Raw genomic sequence first — 26,236 nt, forward strand, 5'->3', positions numbered from 1 at the left:
TTTTTTTTTAAAAACGGACCCTAGGGGTCTGAAATAATTTACTTACTTTGACAATTTTTTTATTTTAGTTTGCATGTTATTATTTTTTATTTGCAGTCTCACTATTTGCCAGAGGCAATTTATAAATTTTAGCCGACGAAAATCTTGAATAAAAGATAGGCCACGAAATTCCGCTCTCAGCAATTTATTGTCCGGTTTAGGTAAACAATTTCGACCTTCGAAAATCACAAATTTTAATTGGGAATGTTAATTTGAAATTTACTGTTTTAATGGCTGCAGGTGTCTTGGCGAATATGCAAATATTTGGTTTAATCAATCGAGCGTCCTTGCCGCCCGACAATCGAAAATCCGAATTTAACTAATCAACCATCAAGATTTTGCAGAATTTAGGCAATTTTTTAAGTTAGATAATATTGCGTCAGTGATGTCATTGATCAGTGGCATACACTTTACTAGCCACTATATAATGAAAAGAAGCAGAGTTGAGAAGGAAATAGAAAATATGTTTTTTACAAAACGTCAAATAATTTAAAGAAAACAAAAATAATAAATAAAAAAATTAATTGTTTTAAGTTAAAAATGTATTGGGTAGCTCAATCGATAAAAACTGCATTAAGAACACAGACTGTTAATTAATAAATCAGTAAAAAATTAAGGAAATCTATTAAAGATTGCGTTGTGGAACAAAGTTATTTTTAATTTATGTAAAAGCTGCATACTAATCTTGCTATGTAGCTGAAAAAGATCACATGAATCGAGTCGAGAAGAATGACATTTTAAAGCTGGATCTTTGTCTTGTATATCTATCTATAAGGTGCTTGAAAAAACAAGCATCATCGAACAAATCAAGGATTAAAAAAAGTTTTGATTTTCGAGGGTTATTCAAAGGAAATAACAAATATTGCAAAAACGACCCCCTATTTAAAGGACATTTAGCACCGCATTTTGGGAACTAAGCATTTCAAGACCCTTGTTTATTTAAATATTTTTCTTTTTTCTTTCTGTATACCTGTTAGACCGGTACATAATTTGCTAAATGAATTTTTGTAATGGTAATAATAATACAATTTATATATATATATCTATATATATATATATATATATATATATATATATATATATATATATATATATATATATATATATATATATATATATATATATATATATATTTATATATATATCTATATATATATATATATATATATATATATATATATATATATATATATATATATATATATATATATATATATATCATATTTATTTATTTAGTTCCTCATGATAGGAGTGGTTACCACTCTGTTGGTTCGTCACTATAATAAAAAAAGTGTTAATAATTTTTTTTTATTTAAATTAATACAAACTGCATAAGGAAGAAACATAATATTCACCGCAATCCAGGAAAATCAGGCATATACAGCCAATTTTAAATCACAATAAAAATATTCTCTTAAGGATTAGACATTCTAATTGAGTAATAGGTAGACGATTTAATTTTGAAACAAAGTGATGCTTTTCATGCCTTTCTGTTACTAGGAAGGTGGCTCAAAACTTTCATAGGCAGCATTTATCGGTTTGACGGAACAGGTCAGCCTGTTGCAAGACTCCTTGAAGCGTTAATTACCATCCCTGACCCTAACCTTCAATAAATGTTTGGATATTCTTCTTAACAAAAATATAAGCTTTAGATAAATAAATAAAAGCTCTTGTTGTCTACGCCTCTAAAGGCAAATAGTTCTAATAATTTTCTTCAGTTATTAATTTTTGTAGCATATTATGTTTTTGTATGTCTTTAAATTATTTGCTATTATTGGATAAATTTACAGGCTCCCACAAATTGTTGACCCTAATAAACCTAATGAAATATCTAAAACGCCCCCGTATTAGTCACAGATACTTATTTTGTGTAGTAAAATGTGGGGTAAAATCACCCTGAAACCTGAGTACAGATGGTCCACGGTAACAATGAATAATACATCTTCTTTATAAAAATTTTATCCAGGATTACAGTGGAAGCTCGGAGCCCATTTGTGGGCTAGAAAAATCCCATTAACGATTAGAACGTGGGGTGAATGCAGGAAATTAAGATTTATATTGCAGAATAATTTTTGCCGGAGGGTGCGCTGTCGCTGTGAAGAATAAAGCAGGGAGCTGAGAGTTTACAACAAATAAAACAGTTATTCAGAAATACAATTTTACGAACCATTTTAAAGAGGTTCCGTTATTCTATAATGAAAAACGCTACTATTATATAGAAAAGTATGCTTTACTGGGAAACTTTAAAAAAAATGAATTATCAACCAATGTGAGAGACTTTGATGTCCTTTCGAGAAATTTGAAACAGGACCTTTATGCTTCAGCAGTGATGTGATATTTGACAGAGTACAGATTTTTCATTTATATTTTGACATCTGCCTACTTTATTAAAAGGTCTAGGTAAAAAAATGTTATGTAAAAATTTTATGATTTTTCTATTATCTTCTGAACTATATAAAAAAATAACAACTTCACTTTTTTCTAAATAGAAACATCCTTAACGTTTTTAGTCAGAATGAAATTTCTTTGTTTTCCGATTTCAAAAATCTTTTGTCGATATTTCGTTCAGCTGTTTGTGAAATAACTCGAGTTTAGTATTCAGTATGTGTTGTCCGGGAAAACGTTGGTAATATTCATATCGAATTTGCGATATATTTTCATTGTTTGAAAAAGAAAAGGCAAATTATTTCATACTTTCGGCCTTCCCACTTTCCCATATTGTAATCAAATAGTGTTTCTATCAAGATTTATAAACAATGTTCCCTTTCCTAAGGCAATAATGATAGTGATTACCAAATTCTATTTTTGAATAATAAACTCAAAACTATATATTTTTCAAATCGGGTGAAAAAGGACTTTCATCTTATGCAGGGTATTACATTTAAAAAAGGTGAAGTTGATTTTGTTTACATTTGCGGCGCTCATTTGTTGTTATTGGTAAGTTCAGAAGATAACAGAGAAAAACAATACAACGTTTATGTAAAACGTTTTTGCCTATTTGTTGTGTTTGTCCTATTTTCGTATCTAACCTGAACTTTGGGCCATTTTCTAACTAACCAAAACTAACTCCATTTTTTCTGAAGATGGACATATTTTAACGAAATAGTGTAGTAAAAATGCCGCATTGAAACATCCAAACATTTTTTTGCGTATTTGCTTCATAATTTCCTGCATTTTCAGCATCGAGAAAGGCCTCGATATCTCTAGTAGCTATATGGTTAAAACAAAAAGGTTTGATGATGATGAAGATCCCTACATCGTCGACATACACGCCGTAGAGGCACCGGTGCTTTAAGATACGAGCTGACAGATATTTAGTGATATATAGATATATAGTGACCCTACTATATTAAAAATTGATGTAGTTCAGGTGGCTATGTATTCAAAGCGATGAGAACAATCTTCCACGAATGACTCTATATTTCAACCACTTGCCTGAAGATTTGCTTTATAAGTTCCTCCAGGGCCTATGCTGATAATTCAGCCTATTTTAATGGTTATTTAGGCGACAGTCATTGAACCCTCGCAAGATCTAAATTTCTAGCAGCAGTAATCCCACATAATGCTGCATTTTCTACAAACGCCTTCCGACGAGCTAATGTAAGTCACCAGACTTATCCCGTAGTGAACATGTAATGGATATGAAAGGTAGAAAGTCGAGTCGTTTACCAGAACATATCCTAGATGTGCAAATTCTACGATATTAGGTTCCATTATAATGAGAGAACCTACCACAGGCAGATGAAAATCAGCTGATTTTCAGTATGCCAAGACTAGTGATGGAAACTGAAAACTTTGTTCACTACTAGCTACTTCTCAAAATATTAATAATATATGTATTTACATTAACCAGGAATATGTCACACAGTAATATAAATGTTATCAGTAAGTTTTGTGTTAGCGAGTCTTACACAGTGCGTAAATCTCATGCTTGATGATTCCGACAATTAACGGTAATCCGTTTGGTTTCCGACAATTTAACAAAGCTAATGTTATTGTGCCATCGTTTAACTCGCAAATGTGGATTTCTTAATATTTCTTGAATGGATCGTATTGTCCGACGTCATCCATTAATCATAACTGTTAAAAATACGAACCCGAACGTATAAAAAAGAATTATTATCAAATTTAACGGTGCCTTGGCTGTTAAAAATTTTAATTTTCATAATTCGAGAAACAGTTGCTCGAGTTCTTTCGCACACCGAAAATTGTATAATCTTGATAGATGGTCCAACGATATCGATAAACCGTAATTAAGGTTTTTTTTGGCGTTCCGCCAATGTGGCACCAAATTCGACACGGATTTAAGTCGCCGGTTTCAAATCTGCTGTTATGCTTGAACTATGCTAAAAATTCAAATTTCTCACGAACTGGTAAACGCTACGAGCGTTTTATTCTTGCGCGAGTATAAGTTTGATCTAGTCGTGAACAACGCAAATACGCACATAAACGAAACCTATACGCGTTTTGGTTAACGTCTGACGAAGTATTCCATTGATAAACTGTCATGAAGCGAAAGAAAACGTCCATAAATGTGAGTGATGGTCCATTCGGTACAACAAATAAAATGACTCATACGGAACTTACTATAAATAATAAAAGAAGGAAGTTAATTACAGTGAAAAATTAAGCGCATTAAAGTTTCTTCAAAGATCGTCGACCATAGGCGTCCGTCGCGACATTTCACTTTGTCTTGATCAATAACATTATTCTCCAACGAGACCCGACAAGCCCCTACTGCACACGTATATGCCAAATTTTAAATATTTATTTAAAGTTATTTAATTATTTAACTCAAGTATTAATATAAAGTAAGACATGACTTCTTGCTTCTTTACTTCTTTCCTTACTTTACGAATATTACGTTTTACATTTATTTGTGTTGTTAATAAATCGAATTTGCTGACGTTTCGCCAACCATCCTATAGGTTTCTTCAGAGCTCAACTGAAACGGTTTCAGAGCTTAGCTGAAACTGGAAGAAAAATCTAGAAGATTTGTACGGTAGCCTGTGGAGCTGTTTGAAAAATTAAGCTCACATTAGTTAATTTTTTGATTTTGGAATTTTTTGTGGGCTCAAACTGTTACGATTTCAGTAAGTTGATTGGCTGCAGTTATTTTATCATCCCCAGTTGGAAAATAATAATTGTTAGATTATTTTGGCTGCAGTTACTTGTCGATTCTCCTTTGTATATAATAACACTGATCTTGTCATCTCGTTTTTACTGCCAATATCTTTTTAACACAAGCTTTATCCCTATTTTGGTAGCAAGATTTAGTAGTAGTGTGTGATTTGTGAATTCCAGGTATTACGTTAAGTATATATGTTTTTTACATATTATGAAGTAATATTATTAATATTTATATAGCATAATTTTAGAACAGTGAGTAAGTAAAACATTATTTTATTAGTCGTTTTATCATACCCAATTTAAATAGCAATTAAAATGTTGGAAGTATTTTTTTCATTTCTAAATAAGAAATTTTAAAATGTTAGAAATAAGCTTGTCCGATGACAAATTTGTCATCGTTTTCAAAGCATAAATTAATGTGAAGGTTAAATTTGAAAAAAGATAATTAATAAAAATTTACTCCGCCTTCTGCAAAACTTTGTAAAGTATGCGTAGACATTTCATTAGTCTGCCTTTTTGAAAAATTTTCAGTTTAGCAGATAATGCAGAAATTTTGAACTAAACCAGTGGTCCTTATTAGAGTCATACACCTTTAAAATCTACTTATGCACTACAGACTTAATTTATATCCGATCACTTATCTTTCAGTTTATTTTTAATATGGATGACATTTCAAACCGTAGAACCGTAGAGCCTCGCGTACCCCTGAGAACATGCCCATGTTACGTCTATGGCCGGAGCGCCGGATATCAGACGACCTCAAGCGAATAATATTTCGAAGCAGATTTTTATTCTTTTATTTGCGAATACTTCGAAAATTACACCACGACGGCTCCGTCGGAATAATTAATAACAATTACGAAAAACATTTTAAATTTTACGATAATTTTGCGGTTATTAAGTAAGTGGGACTGTACCGGGAAACGTCGATAGGTACTACCTTTATTTATTTGTCATTATGAGAATGTATTTAATTATATTACTAATCGACGACTTTTAATACGTCAACTTTATCACAGAGCCAAATTCTAATACGGTTAGTTTTAGCTGCTATTTTTTTTTAATATTTTTGTTTAATATTCGGTTTGATATCAGTCATCTTCGAGGTATAATATTATTATTATGAACAGTAACGAAGTAAATACAATTAGTATTTAGAAAATGTAAGTCTAATAATACGAATTGCTCAAATATAAACGTGGCTCCTGAGGCATACAATAACGGCCCATTACAATCTATTATATTAAATTCTCTTGAAATCCTAGGTGCCAGAATTTTATATATATATAAAATAAATAAATAAATTTTATAAAGGAAAACTTACAGACTGACTCAACTAATGTATCGCGTTGTCTTTTCCCTTTTTCTTTCATCGATAAACTTCGAACCGCCCTCGTACGTCTGCTTTATCATCGTCGACGATTTTATTTCTTTACTCTTCCTCATCATTGTTCCTTCCAGCTATTAGAATTCGACTCCATAATAGTTAAAATTAGACATTGAGTCATCGTAGGTATCCTTCGAAGGTCGATCATTGTTTTTTGTTGTGTACCTGCAAACGTTTTTCTCGGTCGTCTTTAATGGTGTCTCAGCCAGACGTACCAGCCTTCTCTTTTACCGAAAAAGATCCTGCAATCTTGATTGATTTAAGTACTCAAGCGAATTACGTCCATTAAATATGAGCTTTAATTATTTTATATTTGCTCTACTCTAAACGTATATAAACATACAAGCAGCGTAGATATAATTTTTTTCTACTCGCACTCGGATGTTTTCGGAGATTTTAACGCACGGCTTCAATTGTGACGTTTGTCAGGTCTGACAAATGAAAACTCCTCACTCAAATGATGTTGAATAATGTACTATTACAAGTTGCCTAGTTCGTAAAATACATGAAATAAAAGCATGAAGTACATGTTATATACTGAAATATGGAATTATAATACATATTATTTTATCTACTGCCGTCTGTAAAATGGCTAGTTACACGCCGATCTAGCGTGCGGAAAGCGTCACTTTACCACGTCAGTTTCGTTACCCACGGATCCGAGTCGCTTCGGACATTTCCGGGATTTTCCGGGTTTGTGAGCAATCGGATGTTTTTGAAGATTTTACCGCACGGTTTGAATTTTGACGTTTGTCAATTCTGTATTGTGAAAATTGTGCATACCGTTCGCATGAACTTTGGCGGTTTTTACAGTTTTTATATTAATATCTCGCCAAGAAGAATTGTACGATTTTCAAATATACATGTCTCATCAGTACAAACAAAACAAAATTGAAGGTTAGGACCTGCTTTTTCTGGACTATACGATCTTAAAAAATTAATCCTCTTAAAAGCTCTATCCTTGGATGATTTTTCTTCCAATTACAATCTATTGCTTTAAATAAACTACGTAATGATCAATTGTAGAAGTTAAATAAACAACATAACGTTTTAAAATTGTGTTTATACCGTTGTTTATATGACATCCAGTAATACATATCTCTCTCTCTCTCTCTCTCTCTCTTTCTCTCTCTCTTTCTCTCTCTCGCTGTCTGTCTAACGTACACAGTTAAAAAGAAACAACAATACCACAACCGATCGAAACGATAAACGAATAGGTTTAATGGCAACTTGTAAATATTTTGTTTGAATGGTACGAAATTTAGTAATCCGACAATCTGTTAACTCTGTAAACTCTTTATCTGACTCGTTTATTAAGCACTCGCTCCTCTACGCTCCGCTCGTGCCAAATCAATTCATGAGACAAATGTCGTTTTTCTACTCCCGTTTGTAAAATGCCTAATTACACACTAGTCTAGCGTGCGGGGAGCGTCAATTCACCACGTCAGTTTCGTTTCCTACGGATCCGAGCCACTTCGGACATTTCCGGGTTTTTACCGCATGGAAACTTTTTAAATCACTCGCTTATTAAACACTCGCTCCGCTGCGCCCCGCTTGTGTCAAATCGTGAGTCAAATGCTGTTTACCGCACTTGCATAATATACTATTGTGATTCCAAATTCCTCTATCAGAGAAAAGAAGTTACTAGGACTGCTTACCCCGCGGGACAAGCCGCGTTAAAATAAACATCGACAAGGTAAACAAACAGTTTCGACCTTCCTATTTTGCAGAACTGTACAAACAGTAGATTTGTTTATTTTGCAATTGCAACCACTTACTTATGGTTATCGAATATCCTAACCTAATGCAAATATATGTTAGAGAAAATGCATTAAAAAAGTGTATTTGTCTACCATCTGCTATACTAATCGGCCAGCTACGTTCTCTCAATTCTTGTTTAGCATATTTACTACAAAATATTTGTACAACAAACATATATATGTATAATAAAAAAATATCCCACCGGTTTTGGTCATTCATTTTCTTCCGTCACATTTAACTAACATTTAATATTGTGCGTTTGTTTAAAAAACAGAAAATAATAATAACGGACTCTATTTCCAATAATCAACAAGTCAGTAACGTATCACTGACCTATTTTTCCAACTGAGATGATATTATTAATGACTGAATGTCATCACTGCAAGCGTTAAGGTAATGTACATAAACTTTTATTAAAATTTGAACGCGTTAGGCAAAAGAAAACATTGAATAATATATGTTCGGTTAAGTGGTGATCGTTGGAATGAATTCACGCGTTTCGCCCATGGAATCCTTCTTCTTTACAATTTACATAACGTTTAGCACGTCTCCTAGGGACATTCGCCCATTGCCGACTTCAGTCCGGCTGGTATAAATACTATAACTTGATTTAACAAACAATTAATCTCTACCTTCATCTTGAACTTTGACTGATTCCAATAGCAAAACGGTCTTCAACTGGCTTTGATATCGAACACAGAAGAATCCTTCCACACAAATATTTCAGTCTGCAACATATTACAAAGGTATAGTAGATAGCGCTTGCGCATAATAGTTCTTATTAATTTAAACCATGTGACTTGACAGTAACAAAGTAATTTTTGCAAAACGAATCTTGATCCCAATGATGAAACTTCTTTGAACACTAGATCAGCAAATAGAGTTATTAGAGCTGTGGTGCACCGTAAAAGTTAATAGATCCAAATTATATTTAGTTTTTTGTCGTGATTTCTACATTTAGCTATCAATAAACTGACACTAAGGAGGGAGGCGGCTTAAAAGTTGAATATCGCTTATTATCCCTTCGCACATTGACGTTATATTTTGTTGGATGGTTCTGTGTTTATTATTAAGGCTGACGGTATGACCATAATGTTTTTTGAAATTTGTTATCAGTTACTTTTTTGTAGTATTTGCTATATGGTTGATGTAAATTTATGGTATTAAATAAAATATTTATCAGCTATGGACTGCGGAATATTACCCAGATCATTCTCAGATATTGCGGTAATACAAAGTGACTCTGTAATCAGTTGCTAGCCATTAATATCAAGTCAGGTATTTTTTCTGTGTGGATGCTGTAATTTTTACGTCCTCCAATCCTGATAGCCATACGCCATACTGATACGCCATACGTAAGCGTAGGCAACAAAAGCAAGTTTCAACGTATTTATCAAATTTTTCACGTTAACTGATAGTAAAGTTTAATGGGGCGGATCTTCTCAAAAATGCGATTCCGGCGCATTAACAAAACGTTCCGTTATTGGCCCGATAATAACGTTGCCCGTAACATTGGCAATAACGGTCAATACTAAACTTTTCTCGGCATTGACAGTTCACGTCTTTACGTACATAATGGCGCGATAAATTAAAGCCATGTGGGAATTTCGTAGCAAAGCACCTTTTATGTTTACTGCTAGTAAATAGTAAAATGGCCAGTTTGGATAGAAAGTACTTGTAATAATATGTAAATGAACATATCTATATGTAAATTCGCAATACAATAAGGAAGCATAAATATGAGAATGTAATCGAAAAAAATCGAATCTCGTCTGCTCGGTAATTATCTACTACATGTGGATGGGCATGTTTGGATGGAAACAAAAGCTTCCGTTACTTTAATTGACTAATATCTGCACACATCTAAACATAAGCGCGTAATTGGCGACAGTTTCCTGAAAATGTCGGCGAACAAGATTTTTAGATGAAGTTTAAATAACAATTAAAAAAAAAGTAAAATGTTTGAATTCCTTTATTTTTACACACAAGTTGTCTCGAAATTAGACCTCAATATTTTAAACACTTGTTCTTCGCCTTGAAATGGAAATAACAATTCTGATAAAGTAGGATCCACAACATCTTCGTTTTTAGGATACAAGGTCTCAAAAGTGGTAAAAATTTGGTAAGTTTTCTATACTTTTTAAGTCCAATTAAATGAACTGAATATTAGCATGAGAAGTATCAATTTTGTAGTGGTTGGTTTTTAGTTATTTTGACTAAAAAATTTCAAAATCTGCCATTTTCTACAAAATAAGATACTCGAACCGCGCTAGAATGCACCATTTCCGAGAAAAAGACATTTGAAAATGTAATTGCAAAGTTACGTTTTGAAATTGTGATTTTGAGTTGTGCCATTTGTTGGCGGAAAAAAGCAATATTTAACAATTAAAACGTTGACCATTAAAACGTTTTCAAACATTGTTTCCTAACTGTGGGGTATTTGATAGGAGAGTTGATCACCCTATCTAAGCTGTGGTAAATTGTTTTATTTTTGTTAAAGTAATTAGATATACAACTTTTTTTTCATTGGTTTAGATAAAATAATTTTTGATTGATTGATTTGATTAATTGATGTTTCCATCAAATTAAGCTAATTGTCCGAACAGTAAACAAAACCATAAAACAAAATTGACGTCTAATTAAAGTTTCCTTCCTCAGTAAATTTTAAGGACTAAGCTAAGAAAGGAAAAGGAACTAAGGAAAATATGGATAATATAATCGTTTTTTCGAGAAGTAAATTGTCATTGATATAGACGACATTGTTACCAAACTGTCGAATCGTCAGGCTAACATCGTTGCTAGATCACCTTCATGTTTAAATTTCTAAATATATTATCGGAGCTGTAAAACACTTCTTAATGGCAATTAATTGTAGTTCAATGAGGAGTTTAAATCAGGTTTATTTTCCGAGCGGCGATTTACGTAAATAAATATTTTCATGTCATCTATTGACATACAAATAAAACAAATTATACACTTATATGCATAAATTATTGTATTAATATCGATTTTATTAAAAATTTGTAACCATAAAATTGGCTGCCAAACTTTTTGAATTTTGTAGGTGTATATTTTTTAATATAAGAATTCCTATAGTATGTTGTGGCCCATATAGTATCTCAATTTAAATTTTTATATTTACTTGCTATTTCTTGCTAATATTATCTGACAGCCCCACGGTCCAGAACCGAAAACTTGCTATTGCACAGATTTTAAGACAATGACATCGTCAAATGTATGGTTTAAATTGTCTCACTCTTTCGAGGACGCCTCCTTATTCTACTAACTGCTGGTTATATTTTTTTGGTGTTTTGTATCACTTTTTTTTAAATTCAGATATACCTCGTTGCACTGCCCTGCACTCATTTTGCTTGACATCTAGGTAAATGATAAAATGAAACACAGTTTTGGCAAACTATGCAAAATATATAAATTACAGTTGGGTCACCCTGTAGTCTTCGCATGCCTGAGTAAATCAAGTTTTATTCCTCTACACTCCAAGGAAACAAACCGTAGAGGATTTCCCGACAGGTTATAGGAAAGCGCACCTGCTAAAAGTAGTCTCGGATGGCATAATAATTCACAAAGCGCTACGTGACAAAGATCGCCTATTCAGTATCGCAAATTTCAGCGAACTAGTTTACACTGGCGTTTATCGCATTATAAAAAGAACCATACACAAGTTTTACATAATTTTACTGCCCCGGCGAAACTTAAAAGTACGTAAAAATCTAGAAATCTAGAAATCTAGATTTTTTTATGGCCCGATTCCCATATCGACTTCTACTTTTAATGTACATTCGCCACAACCTGTCCTCTCGTTGTTAACTGATATCTTTTTATCGTAGTTTTATACAGATTTTTACGGACTTCTACAACATCTCCAGTGTAGACAGGGAAATCATTACGTATAGGCGGGAGGGGTCAGTGTGTCAAACGTTGACAGCGAACGTCTGAAAGAAAGAATATAATTTTATGTAAAAATAGTCATGTCGCCCATTATTCTAACGGTATGCCGAGCGTACGTTTAAATTTAGGAATTCCGTCTAGACAATAACAGTTTCCAAAAAAATATTTAAATGTTTTACGGAGAAATACGTCTATGGGTGTAGATCGCGTAATTCTTTTGTCGCTAGAAAGGAATCTACGTGATAGAATAGCCTGATAAAGATAGATTTAAATTCGATTGAAATCGAAAAGATATATAAGGCAATATTAGGAAACCACAAAACCCGATAAAACGCCTAAAAATTACCAAAAAACATGAATAAAGATTTAACATCAGCTTAGACTTAACTTTGAGAAGTAGAATGTGTGGCACCATATGGAGAGGGTCAAAGTGACTCCACTATATAGTTATTAGATAATACAGTCGACCTACTACGGTAAAAACTGATGCGCCGCAGGTGGCATTGATATTTTCACCCACTTTGCGCATCCACGATCTCTCAACGGCCATGTTTGTTGTTAAATGCCCTCAGGTCATTGATTAAAAATGAAATTTTAGATCTCGCGCATGCTGAATGGATCTCACTTTTTTTTTCATAGTGGCTTTATAAGTTCCTGTAATATCAGTGTTGGCTGGGCCATTATATCTCTAATAGCTATATGGGCTGCACACAATGTATTTGTATATTTCTGGAAACACCTTTTACGCAAAGTAATATACTAAATACAGTTTGAACCAACTACACTTTTAATATATTAAAGCTTCGGTTCTATTTTGCTGCCAACATGCAAGTCAAAAGTCTCTTTTTTTCTGACTGTATTTAATTACCAGCGGAATTATATCTGGCTTTTTGCCTAATCTTTCGATACTTTTTTTCTCGCTTGATAACTGCCCGACTCTCTTTCTAAATGATGATCGATTTTACTTTATAGATTTTTTTTGCGATTTTAATTGATTAATAGTACCATAGTACCAAAAAGATTAAAATATTGAAAATTTCGTTTAGCTTTTTGACAAACCTAACTTTTGCAGAAAGAAAGTCACTGGAAAATGAAATTTTAATACATATCCATGTGGATATATTTTTTACATACGTAGTTGCATCTATTGACGCGGACTTTTTGTCATTTTTTTAAATACATTCCTAATTGTAAAATTTGGTTTTTATTTTAAAATTAGGACCAAACAATAACAAGTAACACAAGCCGCCACCAAAAAGGGGTTTATGAAATGAAAAACAAATCATTTGCAATTTTAAAGGGTGATTCAATAAGAGTTTCCACACTACAATCTGAAATATTTTTGAAACGCCGCTGTATTTGTTTATTATCATATGAGATTTCTAACTTCAAAACATAAACAAAATTAGTCATGGAGCAATATACTACCGAACAACGTGTAAAAATTGTGCAAGATTATTATGAGAATTGTCGATCAAGAAGAAATGCATTTCGAGCTCTATGTGAATTTTTCGGCGCTCAAAATCGACCTTCTGAGAGGACAATCGGGAATGTGGTTCAAAAATTTGAGCAAACTGGATCTGTTACTAACCTCAAAGTCCCTCAACGTGCTCGTGCAGGTCGGTCAGAGCAAAATATTGCCATTGATCGCGAAAGTGTAGCCGAAGATCCAAACACATGGATTCGTCATCGATCGCAGCAAGTGGGCCTTACGTATTCAACCACATAGCGAATTTTAACAAAAGACTTGCATCTACACCCATATAAAGTCCAAATAACTCAGGAGTTGAAACCTCGAAATCATGTTTGAGAGAACAAGGAGTTCATTTTTCAACGAAAATCATCTTTAGCGATGAGGCACATTTTGACGTTGGTGGCTTTGTAAACAAACACAATGCTCATATTTGGGGATTAGAAAATCCAAGAGAGATTGTTCAAAAAGCAATGCATCCTCAAAAAGTGACTGTTTGGTGCGCAGGAATAATTGGCCCTTTTTTTTCTAGGATAATGCGGAGAACGCTGTTACGGTTAATGGTGTTCGCTATCGAAACATGACATCTGATTTTTTCTGGGAGCAGTTTGAAGGTATAGACATTGAAGATTTGTGGTTCCAACAGGATGGAGCTACTTGTCACACATCCAGAGAAACAATGCAATTGCTGCGGGGCAAGTTTCCTGGTCGGATTATCTCACGTAACGGCGATATCAATTGGCCGCCGCGATCATGTGATCTTACGCCAATAGATTTTTTTTTGGGGTATCTAAGAAGCAGAGTGTATAGAAATAAACCAAACACTATTCCAGAGCTGAAACGGGAGATTAGACGCGAAATAGCCGGCATAGAACCTCAATTGTATCAAAAAGTGATAGGAAATTTCAATAATCGAATTACATTATGCCACATGAGTCGCGGGGGTCATTTGAATCATCTTTCATACCTAATTGTAATACACTAATCTAAAATGGCAAATAAAAATGTTTGTATACTTTTATATTCGTCCGAGTTCTTTTTATTATTTTAATGTGCAAACTCTTATTGAATTATCCTTTAGTAAGCAAGTTGATTGTCTATAACGATTGAATTCGATATGATCCGAGATTTCTATAAAAAAAAAGAGCTTCTCTCATTTTTGTACATTATATTTGGCGTGTTTACCTAAAAAGTGCATCAATTACATAATCTTACTTTTAGAGTAAAGCGTTAGCGTGTTCCAAAATTTATTGGTTTCAAATAAAGCGACTCCCAGAGTTCCGGAATCATGAGATCGTCTAGAGTTTGTCGCTGACATGCTATACGGGAAAATTCTAACTGCAGATTCATATCTTAGCACTTTATCTGCCCTTTATTTTAATTTCGTTGAGGTAATTGAAATTTCTAATTATATGCGGAGGTTTATCAATCAGTATATCAAAAGTTAAAGAATTTCATAAAACCTTTACAAAAACGCAACTGTTATGGTTAAAACGAGTCTTTGCAGGTACGGAAATCTTCTTTTTACCCGTTTACGGCGATAAGCTCCAATTAAGGTAATACAAACTTAAAAATAAATAATACAAAGCAAAACGCAAACATCCTACTATATTTACCAAAATAACGTATCATGAATTCGCTAAGCTTCGTAGTCGCGTTCAAGCTCGTCGACAATGATGTCCCATTTGGTGTTCCCATCCATTACCTCTCATTAGCAGCCGAATAACGGTTTACATGTTTATTCAAAAAGTAATTAAAGTGGTACGTCAAAAAGTCAGAAGCCAGCGAAGTCGGGGCAGTGCCTTCTCCAGGGCGGATGTGATGGAATCATGCGTTCACGGTTCGATGCCTGCATTTTGCCGTGTATCAGATAACTTGGGAACAAGTTATTCGTCGCGCGAGACACAGCAATATCTGGAAAACGGATTCGACGTTCGTTATTCATCATCAAATACAAATATAAACAATGTTTTACGGCTAAATGAGAAAATAATAATAATTTTTTGTTGCGACAAAAAGTTTATTCCCTGTTTTTGTTTCAAAAGGGTCGCTTTTTTAATTGTGTGGGGGTTGTTCGAGCATTTTCGACAGCTCTTTCAAAGCTTAACGCATTTCAATAAACATGAAATTTTTATAAAGAAATATTACTTGCCACCAGATTACGTTTTCTGACATAATCCAAAAAAAATGCGACAATATCACTTTTACCAAAATGAAGCACTAATTTGTTATTTAGTTGCCAACTGATTGTTTAAATGGTAATAAATTTTCGTTGTTTATCTTATTTACTTCTTACGATATTTTCAAATTACCATGTAGCTGACATTATTACGTTTTGACGTTAAGCATTTTAACACATTTAATAATATAACTAATTCTTCGTCCAATCATTCTCCTCTTTTTTGGAGCTATAATTGATTATATAATGTCGACGAGATAAAAATGGTTTCGTATTCTATTCTGCTACTCTTCCTCTAAAAATTCATAAGTGATTAAGTTTACAATCATCAACAACATGGGTCAAAAAGTGGTCAAATTGAAATTGAAATATTTACGGTTATAGCATAGAATGAAAGTGAAGGGAAATTTTAATGTGTTGCAAATAACTAAATCACTCTTAGTTTTTTGTTTTATATTTATATGTTATGTTAAATAATCCGCCATTATAAGGTTACCTTTAGGTCACTTTTTGCTATTTGGTGGTTATTTATTAATAACAGGATTGTTTTTGCTGAAATATTCCAAGTTTGGTTATATTTGTCTCTTACAGTTGTTATACTAATAGTCAGAATGATCATTGTTGTCTCCAGTTGGTGTAAATATTGTACCAAACTGGCGTTTAGATTTTTTATTGACAACTGAGAGCACTCCTCAAGCAAGAACAGCCTCACCTTAACATCGCTTTGTATTGTTTATACAATAAACTCATAGATTATTATTATTATTATAAATTAATAACTAAAATTAATTCCGGTGTGCGTTTCTTAAGGTATTAACAAATTTCTAATTTGCATTTAGATTGTTTGCTTCTTTTATATTAATTTAATTAATTTTTAATTTAAAATTTATACAACGTGCAAAATGTTTCGTTATTTCTAAAGTAACACAAGTAAGATAGGAAAGTAGGATTTTATGACAACATAACTTTGTGTTTATTTGCAATTAACTGGTTAAGAACATCATTTTGGACATATATGAGTACCGAGCACAACAGAAACAACTAGTATAACATTAATATCTTGTTTTCCCTTAAGTAGATTTGTATTCGCAACTATTGTTTTGAACAGTTTAAACTGACTCAAAAAAACACTATAACTCGTCTGTGCAAGCAATGCACATGCTGGACGTTATCCTCCTAGCCTCTTATGCTCGATAAGACAACGGTGACGGCCCATATCATATTGTTAATATAACGTAATAATGAAAAATAATTAAAACTTAAAAAATTTGCAAAAAAAATCTGATAACTTATAGTAACATCTAGCAGTTTAAAATAATTATTATGAAAAATTGACATTTTTAAGCGTCTTGAGATATTTTCTTCTATCCCCAAAACAACTAAAGAGTTTTTTGGCCTAATGGGTATAGTTAATTTGTTCTTAATATTTATATCTAATAGCATGGGGCTACTGTAAATTTAATTTTCCCATTGACACTGGAGAAATTAAAATGAAAGAATTGGAGGAAACGTTTCCTGACACTAATAATTATAATAATCTTGTTACCGTGTTCTTGCTGTTTTGATGTCTACAATGAGCTCAGAAAAAATGCTTAAAACATAATTACTTCAATTTGAATAAGGTAGATATTTGATGTATGTGAGTGGTGAGTTTCTGATCAAAATCTATATTGTGTCTATATATATAAACCAAATTAACAAAATATCGCGCACAACGGCCAAAGTGACGACTATTCAATGTACGATCGAACGAACCAATCTTCCACCACGAGCAATCCAGTTTTCTAAATTTAGAATTGATACACGCAGAATCTTATCGGTAATACGCATCCTCCTATGGTAATTTCCCCATCGTATTCCGTAATCGGGTAAATATAGAAAACGATTTGCATTCTTGGTGGCCAATTTCGGTTGTAAAATATCGATTGAATTCTTCTTGTGGTGCGTCATCCAGGTTTTTTCTACCTGGAAGCGGTGCAAAGGAAAGAATTTTCGCCAATTTTTTTTTGCGCTCGATGAAATAATTCCATCAATATTTCACACATATCAAACGAAATAAACAGCGAGGCACTCGATTCAGAAGGTCTTAAAAACTAAAAATAGGTATTTGGACAGAGATTTCTGTAAATTAAACTAATTTAATCCGTTTAATCACATTGACTTGAACTGAGAACACAAAGCCTGCCACTTTTTAACATTTTAACAACATGATGGTGTATAAGATTATAATTTTTTTAAATGGACATTTTATGCAATTGTAAAGTTAATTTGGCTTTTTCAACTTTTTTTAATATTCACTGTTTTTGTCGGGAAAAATAGATGTCAGTTGGGAAAAGCATTTTGAAATCTGGTTTTAATTTTCAAAATAAACAATAAAAAAAACTAGAAACAATACTATAATTAAAATGGAGAAAAAATAAAATGGGTTACATTTCTTACTGTCTTCCGAAGTCGCGGAAAAACAATTTGAAGACGCAATTGTTCTGATTTGTCACAGGCACCAAACGCCATTAAAATTGGAACATATTTTTTACAAACAGCTTATTTTTGCAGAGAATAATATTAAATTATTATTAAATTACTAAACGCAAGTTTTATAAACGCCACATCTGTCACAAGTTTGTCTTGACCCGAGTGGAGTGCAGCGTAGAACTTTTTCTACTACTATTAATTTTTGGATATATTTTCACAAAAGAACACGAAAACATTCACTGAATGACGTGTAATGTGACAGTCAGACTGACTGGCTTAATTTAATATTGTACCTATGCAAGCAAAATCTCGAATTCTCTATCAAAAATTCTACAATTAGGAAAAACGTCTGCCGAGATAACGGATAAAATGGGTTTTAATATGCGAAAATGTCTGTACTGCATTTTAGCAGTTCATGTTTGGATTACTAAATAAAGGCCACAATTCTTCTTTGATCATTTTCAGTGCCCACCAGCTTCTTTTTCATCTGCGCATTTCCGAGAGTCCTTGAAAACTCCTTATCAAATAACATTATTTTGGAAATGAGACGGAGCAAACATTTTCCGCTGTACTCGATCACAAATTCCAGTTTGCCGCAGTCTCTTTCACTCGAACTGGATGTCGTCCTCAGAAACAAGACAAACACAGGATATTGGATTTTTCTATGTTTGTCTTATTGTTTTCCTCTCGGCAGAAGAAAATGTACAGTGCCGTAGAATAGCTATAATTTCTTTAGTAGTTTTATAAGGAGCAATTCTTTTTTCCATGAGGGATGGGAAAGTTTTTTTTTCAAAGAAACTTCCGTAAGCTCTGGACCCGGTAGGTACACTTCTTCTCGATTTCTCTCTCGAAAAACAAAATCATTGTTTTTGATAAAAATATACATAACACCACAATTTTTTCATTATTTGCAGTAAAGTGGACGTTTTTAATACTATGTAACACAAAATTTTGCGAGTCAATTAGAAAAGTGTCTACTTTTTGTACGTTTACCGGCACAAAAGTTATCAACATTGTCACAGAACTTAACCTTTGGTTATTACAGCTGCGTAATGGACTTAATGCTCTATACGGATTCTTCTAACAAAGCGACCTGTAAATTTGCAATAAGTCTAACTAACAAACCCAAAATTGTAAAAATGTGGACTGAATATTGGTTTGGCTGTGATATGGAAAAAATCCTAAGCCCGCGGAACTGCAGTACAATAAGCGCGCCCCTGGCTCCGAACTTCTGTCGTATTTATTTATTTTTGGTCAGGGACCTTCATTATCGGCTTACATGCGGACATAGTTTGGCGGTTTCGCCTGGAATTGATTTAGACGACAGATGACACGTTTCGTCCGATAAAAAGGAAGAGGGGAACGTTCGGCCATCCATGCATGCCGACGAGTGACGGAATATGTGTATTTGCTCGAGTGTGAAGGAGATTACGTTGGAACGAAATTGCACAACGCGAATCTGCGAGTCGAACGCGAATCGTCGGTGATAGCAACCAAAAAGATAAAAACGTGTCATCGAGTCAAGTCGAATGCAACGAACATATCATCTTATGTAAACGCTAAATTTAAAAACTGGTGTATTTTTGTTTGTCCAAGTTAATTTTTGAGTTTGGTATATATTTTTTTCAATTTTTAATTCAGAATCCACTAAAATCAATAAATTCCCCTAGGCCTTAAGGTAAGTATTCTCTGCAACTGCCATTGAAAAATGGGTGGTGTTAGTGTAACTTTTCTTTTATTCTCTCAGATAAGTAATAACCTTTAACTTGAGAGTTGTTCTCATAACTACAAAATTAGAAAGGTAGATCGATGTTATCATTCAAAAACTGTCGTTTTACTTCAACTTCTAAACTTACAGGAGTATCTAAATGAGTTACTTCATTAAATTTAGGATAAAAACGTAATCCAATAATGCCAACATTTGGTTCTTGGTTAAAATAAAGGTGGACAGTCCAATATATTTAATGTAGAGTTAGTTACTCCCTAAAAAAGAACTCTTGGTCCTCATCTTTATTTTATAAGCGAGGACGTTCTAGCTGCGATATCAGCTAAATCAATAGAAGTCTTAAATCTCCAGTTAAGAAATATTAGAAGCACATTTATGAGCTATTGTGAAAAAAATCAACTCATTGTCAATCTTGAAAAAACATCAGTAGTAGAATTTACTGCGCAATACCAGCAGCCACTTCAAAACTGTAATCGAACTTTTATGTGCGCGACTGTAAACTTTTTAGACGGGAGATTGTGTTGGAGAGATCAAATTGATTATGTGTATTTGAAATTAAATAAAACCTGCTTTGCAATCAAAATTCCAAAAAATAAAGTTTCTTTTCATTCACATATATATATATATATATATATATATATATATATATATATATATATATATATATATATATATATATATATATATATATATATATATATATATATATATATATATATATATATATATATATATATATATATATATATGTAATATATAGTAACTAACATTCATGGCATACTTGTAAAAATAAGCGTTAATCACATTTTTTATTAATCAAGAAATGTTTACTTTAAATCGGTATAACTTAGAAACGGGTAAAGTAAATAAGTTTGAGTAAATAACAAAAAAGTTTTTAAATAATATGTACTTTTGTATGCGCGTATTTCCAAAGTCTCTGCAATCGAATAGTTTTTCGACACGTCGCGACGCCCAGCTCTTTGCAGGCGTCGAATTTTTTAAACTTTAGGAAATATCTACTTGACCCCACACTTTGTTCGAAGTGTTTTCGGAGCGCGAGCATTGCCAAGTGAGATTTTGGCCAAACGTCTGCAGGATTCCAGTGCGAACGGATGATATCATGTCATCATATATATATATATATATATATATATATATATATATATATATATATATATATATATATATATATACATATATATATATATATACATATATATATATATATATATATATATATATGTATATATATATATATATATATATATATATATATATATATATATATATATATATATATATATATATATATATATATATATATATATATATATATATATATATATATATATATTCCTATTGTAAAATTAATGTCTAGGTGCTGGTTGTAATTATTTGCTGTTATCTGCTCCATTTTTCTCTTTCTCTAAAATTTTGGTCAGTCACGAAGATTTTTTCTTCTAAATTGCATTTGTTTCGCCAATTCTATGCAGAAGTACGTATTATTTAGCCCAAAAATATGTTTATCTTTTAAACCAAGTGTGAAACAACGAAATCGAAAATATAACGTAATGTAAATTTTAAAATTACGGATTTGCTCTTGAATTTTTATGACAATTTTTTTATTTCTTGCTGGATCCCTTGTTGTGAAAAGGTAATTTTTTTTTAGGCACGTGGTTTCCGCAGATACAACAAATGTCCGCGATCTCAAAATATGCATGTGTTTCTATAGACTACACATCAATAATCATCGGTTGTAGATGCCAGTTAAACGGAAACGACTGAACTGTTATGTTCTATTTCAGTAATCACTCTCGCTAGTTTCCGACATATCCGCCTGTTTACCGCCCAACTATACGTTCAGATACTATTATTAACGCGTTTATGGTTAAATCAAGCGAGATTAGTCCAAATAATTTATTAAAATTAAATCTATTTAAGATTGATTGAAACGGTATAGAGTAATGAATAAAATTACACACCTATTAAGGAAGCTACGGCGAGTTATTGAATAAAGCGTTCAAAACTCTCAAATGTAATGGAAACATAACTACCAGTAGTTAGCCTTCTAACAGTAAAAGTAGCCAAAAAAAAATCATGTTGATCGAGCTCGCGAAGCAAAATTTAAAACTTCATGATGCGGAAAATTTCTTCGGCGCATCTATTAACGATAAAGTTTGTTGAGGACAACCAATTCACATTGGAGCAGCAGGAATTGCTGTTTAGTCGAGCAGTTAATTAAATATGCTTTTTAAGGTATACAGGGTGAGTCAGTTTTTCGCAGCAGGTTTATCTTAAAGGTGACAAATTTATAAAATGAAAATATGTAGGCTTACAATCTCATAAAATTAAACGCCTATGATAGAGTCGCCTATTAAAATATTGATAAATATATCAATAGATAATCATCCGGGTCATAGTACGCTCTTAGAAGACATACAGTCCTCCACTCATAAAAAAAGTGCGCTTTAAAATGTACGAAAAATAACCTAGTATTAAATCAACTCTTTTCTACAATTTAACTGTAATTTAAATGTAACATTTTGATATTGATTTGTGTATAAATTATTAGTTTAGTTTCGTATATTGAATGTATTGCTTATTTGTTTTAAACATAATCATATTCAAAACAAATTATTACTTGCTTATTAGCAAAGGACGTTCTGCCGTTCTCTTATAATAGTAATTAATCAACCTTGAACATTTCTATTTTAAGGTAGGTCAGGATTTACAGAGAAAAGAGGGTCTGCTGTCATGTGACTATTACCCACCAATAGAATACAGCCGCCATTAACCACTTCTTGAGTTGTTAGGTTTGCATTTTCAATGTCTCCAAGTTTTTGTATCCGTTTTCTTGTTGAATTTAAGAGTAGTTGATTATTTAAATTGTTGGCGATAAGCAATGTATCAGCAAGTAGGGGTGAAACATTTTTAATAATTTTCTTTCATTTTATTATCACAGCCCAAGTAAAGGCAATTAAGGATGATTGAAAAGATCTGCTCTATTTATTTTAAGTAATATGATTGCAAACTTCTGTTTTAGAAGTAAGATGCTATCAAAAAAGCGATGGCCTCAAAAATATGATATTCAGACCGCCCGAAGTACAGGAAAACCTGAAAATTGAACTCGACAGGTTTTGTCAAGAAAACGACTTTAGTCAGGAAATTACAGGTAATGGTATCTGGAGTAAGCTAAAAAGAAACGCAATCCTAGCTACCGAAACTGTTGTTGGTCGACAGAAACAAGTAAAGGATGACGGATGAAATATTGAATCTGATGGCCGATCGTTGAATTCTTAAAAACCAACAGGGTAAATGTAAAAAAATGAATCGGAGTATAAATAGGAAAATATTGGAAGCTAAATAAGAATGGACCTTGGAAAAATGTGGCGGGGCTGAAGGACTCCATCAGCTTTACGAGTACTTTAACTTTCATGTAAATATAAAAGAAATAACTGGGACAAATAAAACGTAAGTAAAAAAAAAGGCAAGGACATCCGATTCTAGATATAAATGAACTGAAAGACACCTGGAAAAATTACGCGGAAGCACTGTTCTGGGATCAACGAACCCATAAACCCGCAAACGAATGTAGAAATATAGAAGGTCCAAAAATTCTTGAATTTGATACTCAATAAATTGTTTGAAGAACGGAAAAGTCCAGGTGATGGTAATATATATGCTGAAGTTCTAAACAAGAGCGACATTAAACAGCTCATATATCTCTTTAACGTGGTATATGATTCTGGACAAATCCCACAGGATTGGCTAAAGTCCAAATTTATCACCATTCCAAAGAAAACGAATCCTAAAAACTGCGGAGACCATAGACTCATAAGCTTAATAAGTCACGCACTTAAAGCGTTCCTTCGGATCAAGGGTGTGAAACTACTTGTGTAAAAATGGTATGATAAAAGGCAAGATGTTTTCATCTGCTTTATTGACTATCAGAGGGCCTTTGGTTACGTGAAACACGAACCGTTGATGGACAGACCACAGGAGATAGGCGTGGATGGCAAGGATATTAGAAGAATTAAAGAACTGTATTGCCAGCAGTCCGCTAAGATCCGTATTGATGGTGATCGGATAACAGATACCTTAAGCGTATCATCCATGCTGAAAAAATCTTTCAGATGGCTTTGGAGGGTGAGACACGAGATATTAAAGTCAACGGCATCCCAATTAATAATATCCCCCATGCAAATGACACCGCAACTCTGAAGACCTCCAGATTATGCTATATATAAACTAAATGGTGCGGTGAACAGATTGACCCCCATATCAACGTCGCAAAAACTAAAATGATGGTGCTCAGCAGACATCGGTACAACACCCATCTTAACATCAATGGGGAGAATATCGAACGGGTCAGAAATTCCTGTGCCATTTTGCTATATATTATATTTAATTATAACGTAAAATAATGTCGGATATCGCAAAATTTTATTTAACTTTAAATAAAGAGTTGTTTCACTTCCGTCAAGTTAATAATATTATATGATGCAAAAAGTTTTATAAATGACACTTTAGTAGGCTGTTTGTATTGATTATTTCATCTGAGTTTCGAATTTTATTAAAATCCATATTTTTACATTGAGTTTCATCTTAGTAGTAGATGTTTTGATTTTAAAAATGTCCAGTATTTTATGTCGCGATCATTATCATATCATATCATTATCATAAAATTATTTTCACTGCTAAAACTAGCTTACCCTCTACAATACCGTAACAAATCTGACAGTGACTGGAAACTTGAAACAAAAACGATGCTCGCGAGAAGTAGTTAAAACAAACTGGTTGGACTTTTACTAACCCGAATCTCGAATGCGATACGCCGGTTTTCTGCATTCCAAATAGGGACAAAGTCTTGCCAATAAACAATGCCCCGATAATATTAGATACAATAGTTGAGCCCTAGGGTAGCCATTTTGGGCTCGCCTTCTCCATTAGTGGAACAGTAAGGGGCCGGTACTTTGCTTTAGCAATGTTGCCGGACTTACGTTGATAAAGGTTGCTTTACATCTGGCAGCTTTGTCCATGAGCGTTTTCTCAATTTAATAAAAATAAATTTTATTCGGAAATATACAATATACAGTAGTTTATTGTATACATACAACTCGCATAACAACTTTAGCTTCAGTCGTTTCAAACGCGCTCACTTGAAATCGTTTGAGTAAAATTGAAAATGAAGACCTGGTGGTCACTAAAGCTGACAAGGGCCCTTGTGTGGTTATAATGGAGAGAAGACATACGTCGATAAGATTATGGACTTTCTGGCAGCGGATGATTTTCCTAGATTAACAAGGACCCCACTAATTCTTTCTTTAACAGAATAAAAAAGAATTTAGATCAAGCTTTATTAACACTTTGTTACAATGTAGCCTCATGGCTTAATATAGTTCTTAGAAGTGCAAATAGCTTTCTGAGCATTTATTCTACCAAAAATTCAGTGGAGTTGATCAGTTGGTTGAAGAATATTGACATTCCAGACAGTGCTATGCTCTTGATGTCAAAAATTTATTCCCAAGCGTTCCACCATCCGGGTGCATTGATTTAGTGAGCTCTTTATTAAATTGCACAACTTTGCCAAAAATCTATATTCTAGTTCTTCTTCTGACGCCTGTGCTAAAAAAAAATTCTTTAAGTTGGATAATGAATTTTTTAGACAAACCACAGGAGTATAAATGGGTTCTTGTTTGTCACTTTTTTTAACAATTCATTAACAATCTTTAGAGAACAATTATGATATGGTCAATTTTCCACATAATTAATAGATTACAAGAGATATGTGGACGATATGTTCATTAACGTTTACCAATTGTTTACATGAGAAAATTTATTTTACGTTGGAGAAGGGGGTCGGGGGTATCTTACCGTTTCTTGATCTCCTATTAGTTACGAAAAGTAAAAGAATTGAATTCGAGATGTTCGGAAAGGCCATATCTACTGACAATGTGATGCAATTTTCCTCTAATTCTCTATATTCCATATAAATTTGCCTCTATTAAATCTTTATTCTGCAGGCTTTTTAACGTTCCACTTTCAAAGGAAGCATTGAATAAGGAATTGACGACGACAAATTGCATTCAATAACGGTTATCCACTTTGTTCAATCAACAAATTATTTTACGAATTTGCCAACAAATACCAGTTATCGTATTA

The 26,236-nt window shown here is 32.9% G+C and overlaps 1 protein-coding gene across 1 annotated transcript in view; it reads left to right on the forward strand.

The window, feature by feature from the left end:
* The window catches only part of LOC132703290 (uncharacterized), a 58,385-nt gene extending 43,687 nt beyond the window's left edge, over positions 1 to 14,698 (forward strand). Inside the window, exon 3 of the mRNA XM_060672449.1 lies at positions 14,230 to 14,698. Coding sequence (XP_060528432.1) covers positions 14,230 to 14,682 — 453 coding nt within the window. The 3' untranslated portion in view covers positions 14,683 to 14,698. The remainder of the gene's footprint in view (positions 1 to 14,229) is intronic.
* Positions 14,699 to 26,236: the final 11,538 nt, after the last annotated feature.

The sequence above is a fragment of the Cylas formicarius genome, unplaced genomic scaffold (assembly GCF_029955315.1).
Source record: "Cylas formicarius isolate icCylForm1 unplaced genomic scaffold, icCylForm1.1 PGA_scaffold_6__28_contigs__length_40554024, whole genome shotgun sequence".
Taxonomy (NCBI): Eukaryota; Metazoa; Arthropoda; class Insecta; order Coleoptera; family Brentidae; genus Cylas; species Cylas formicarius.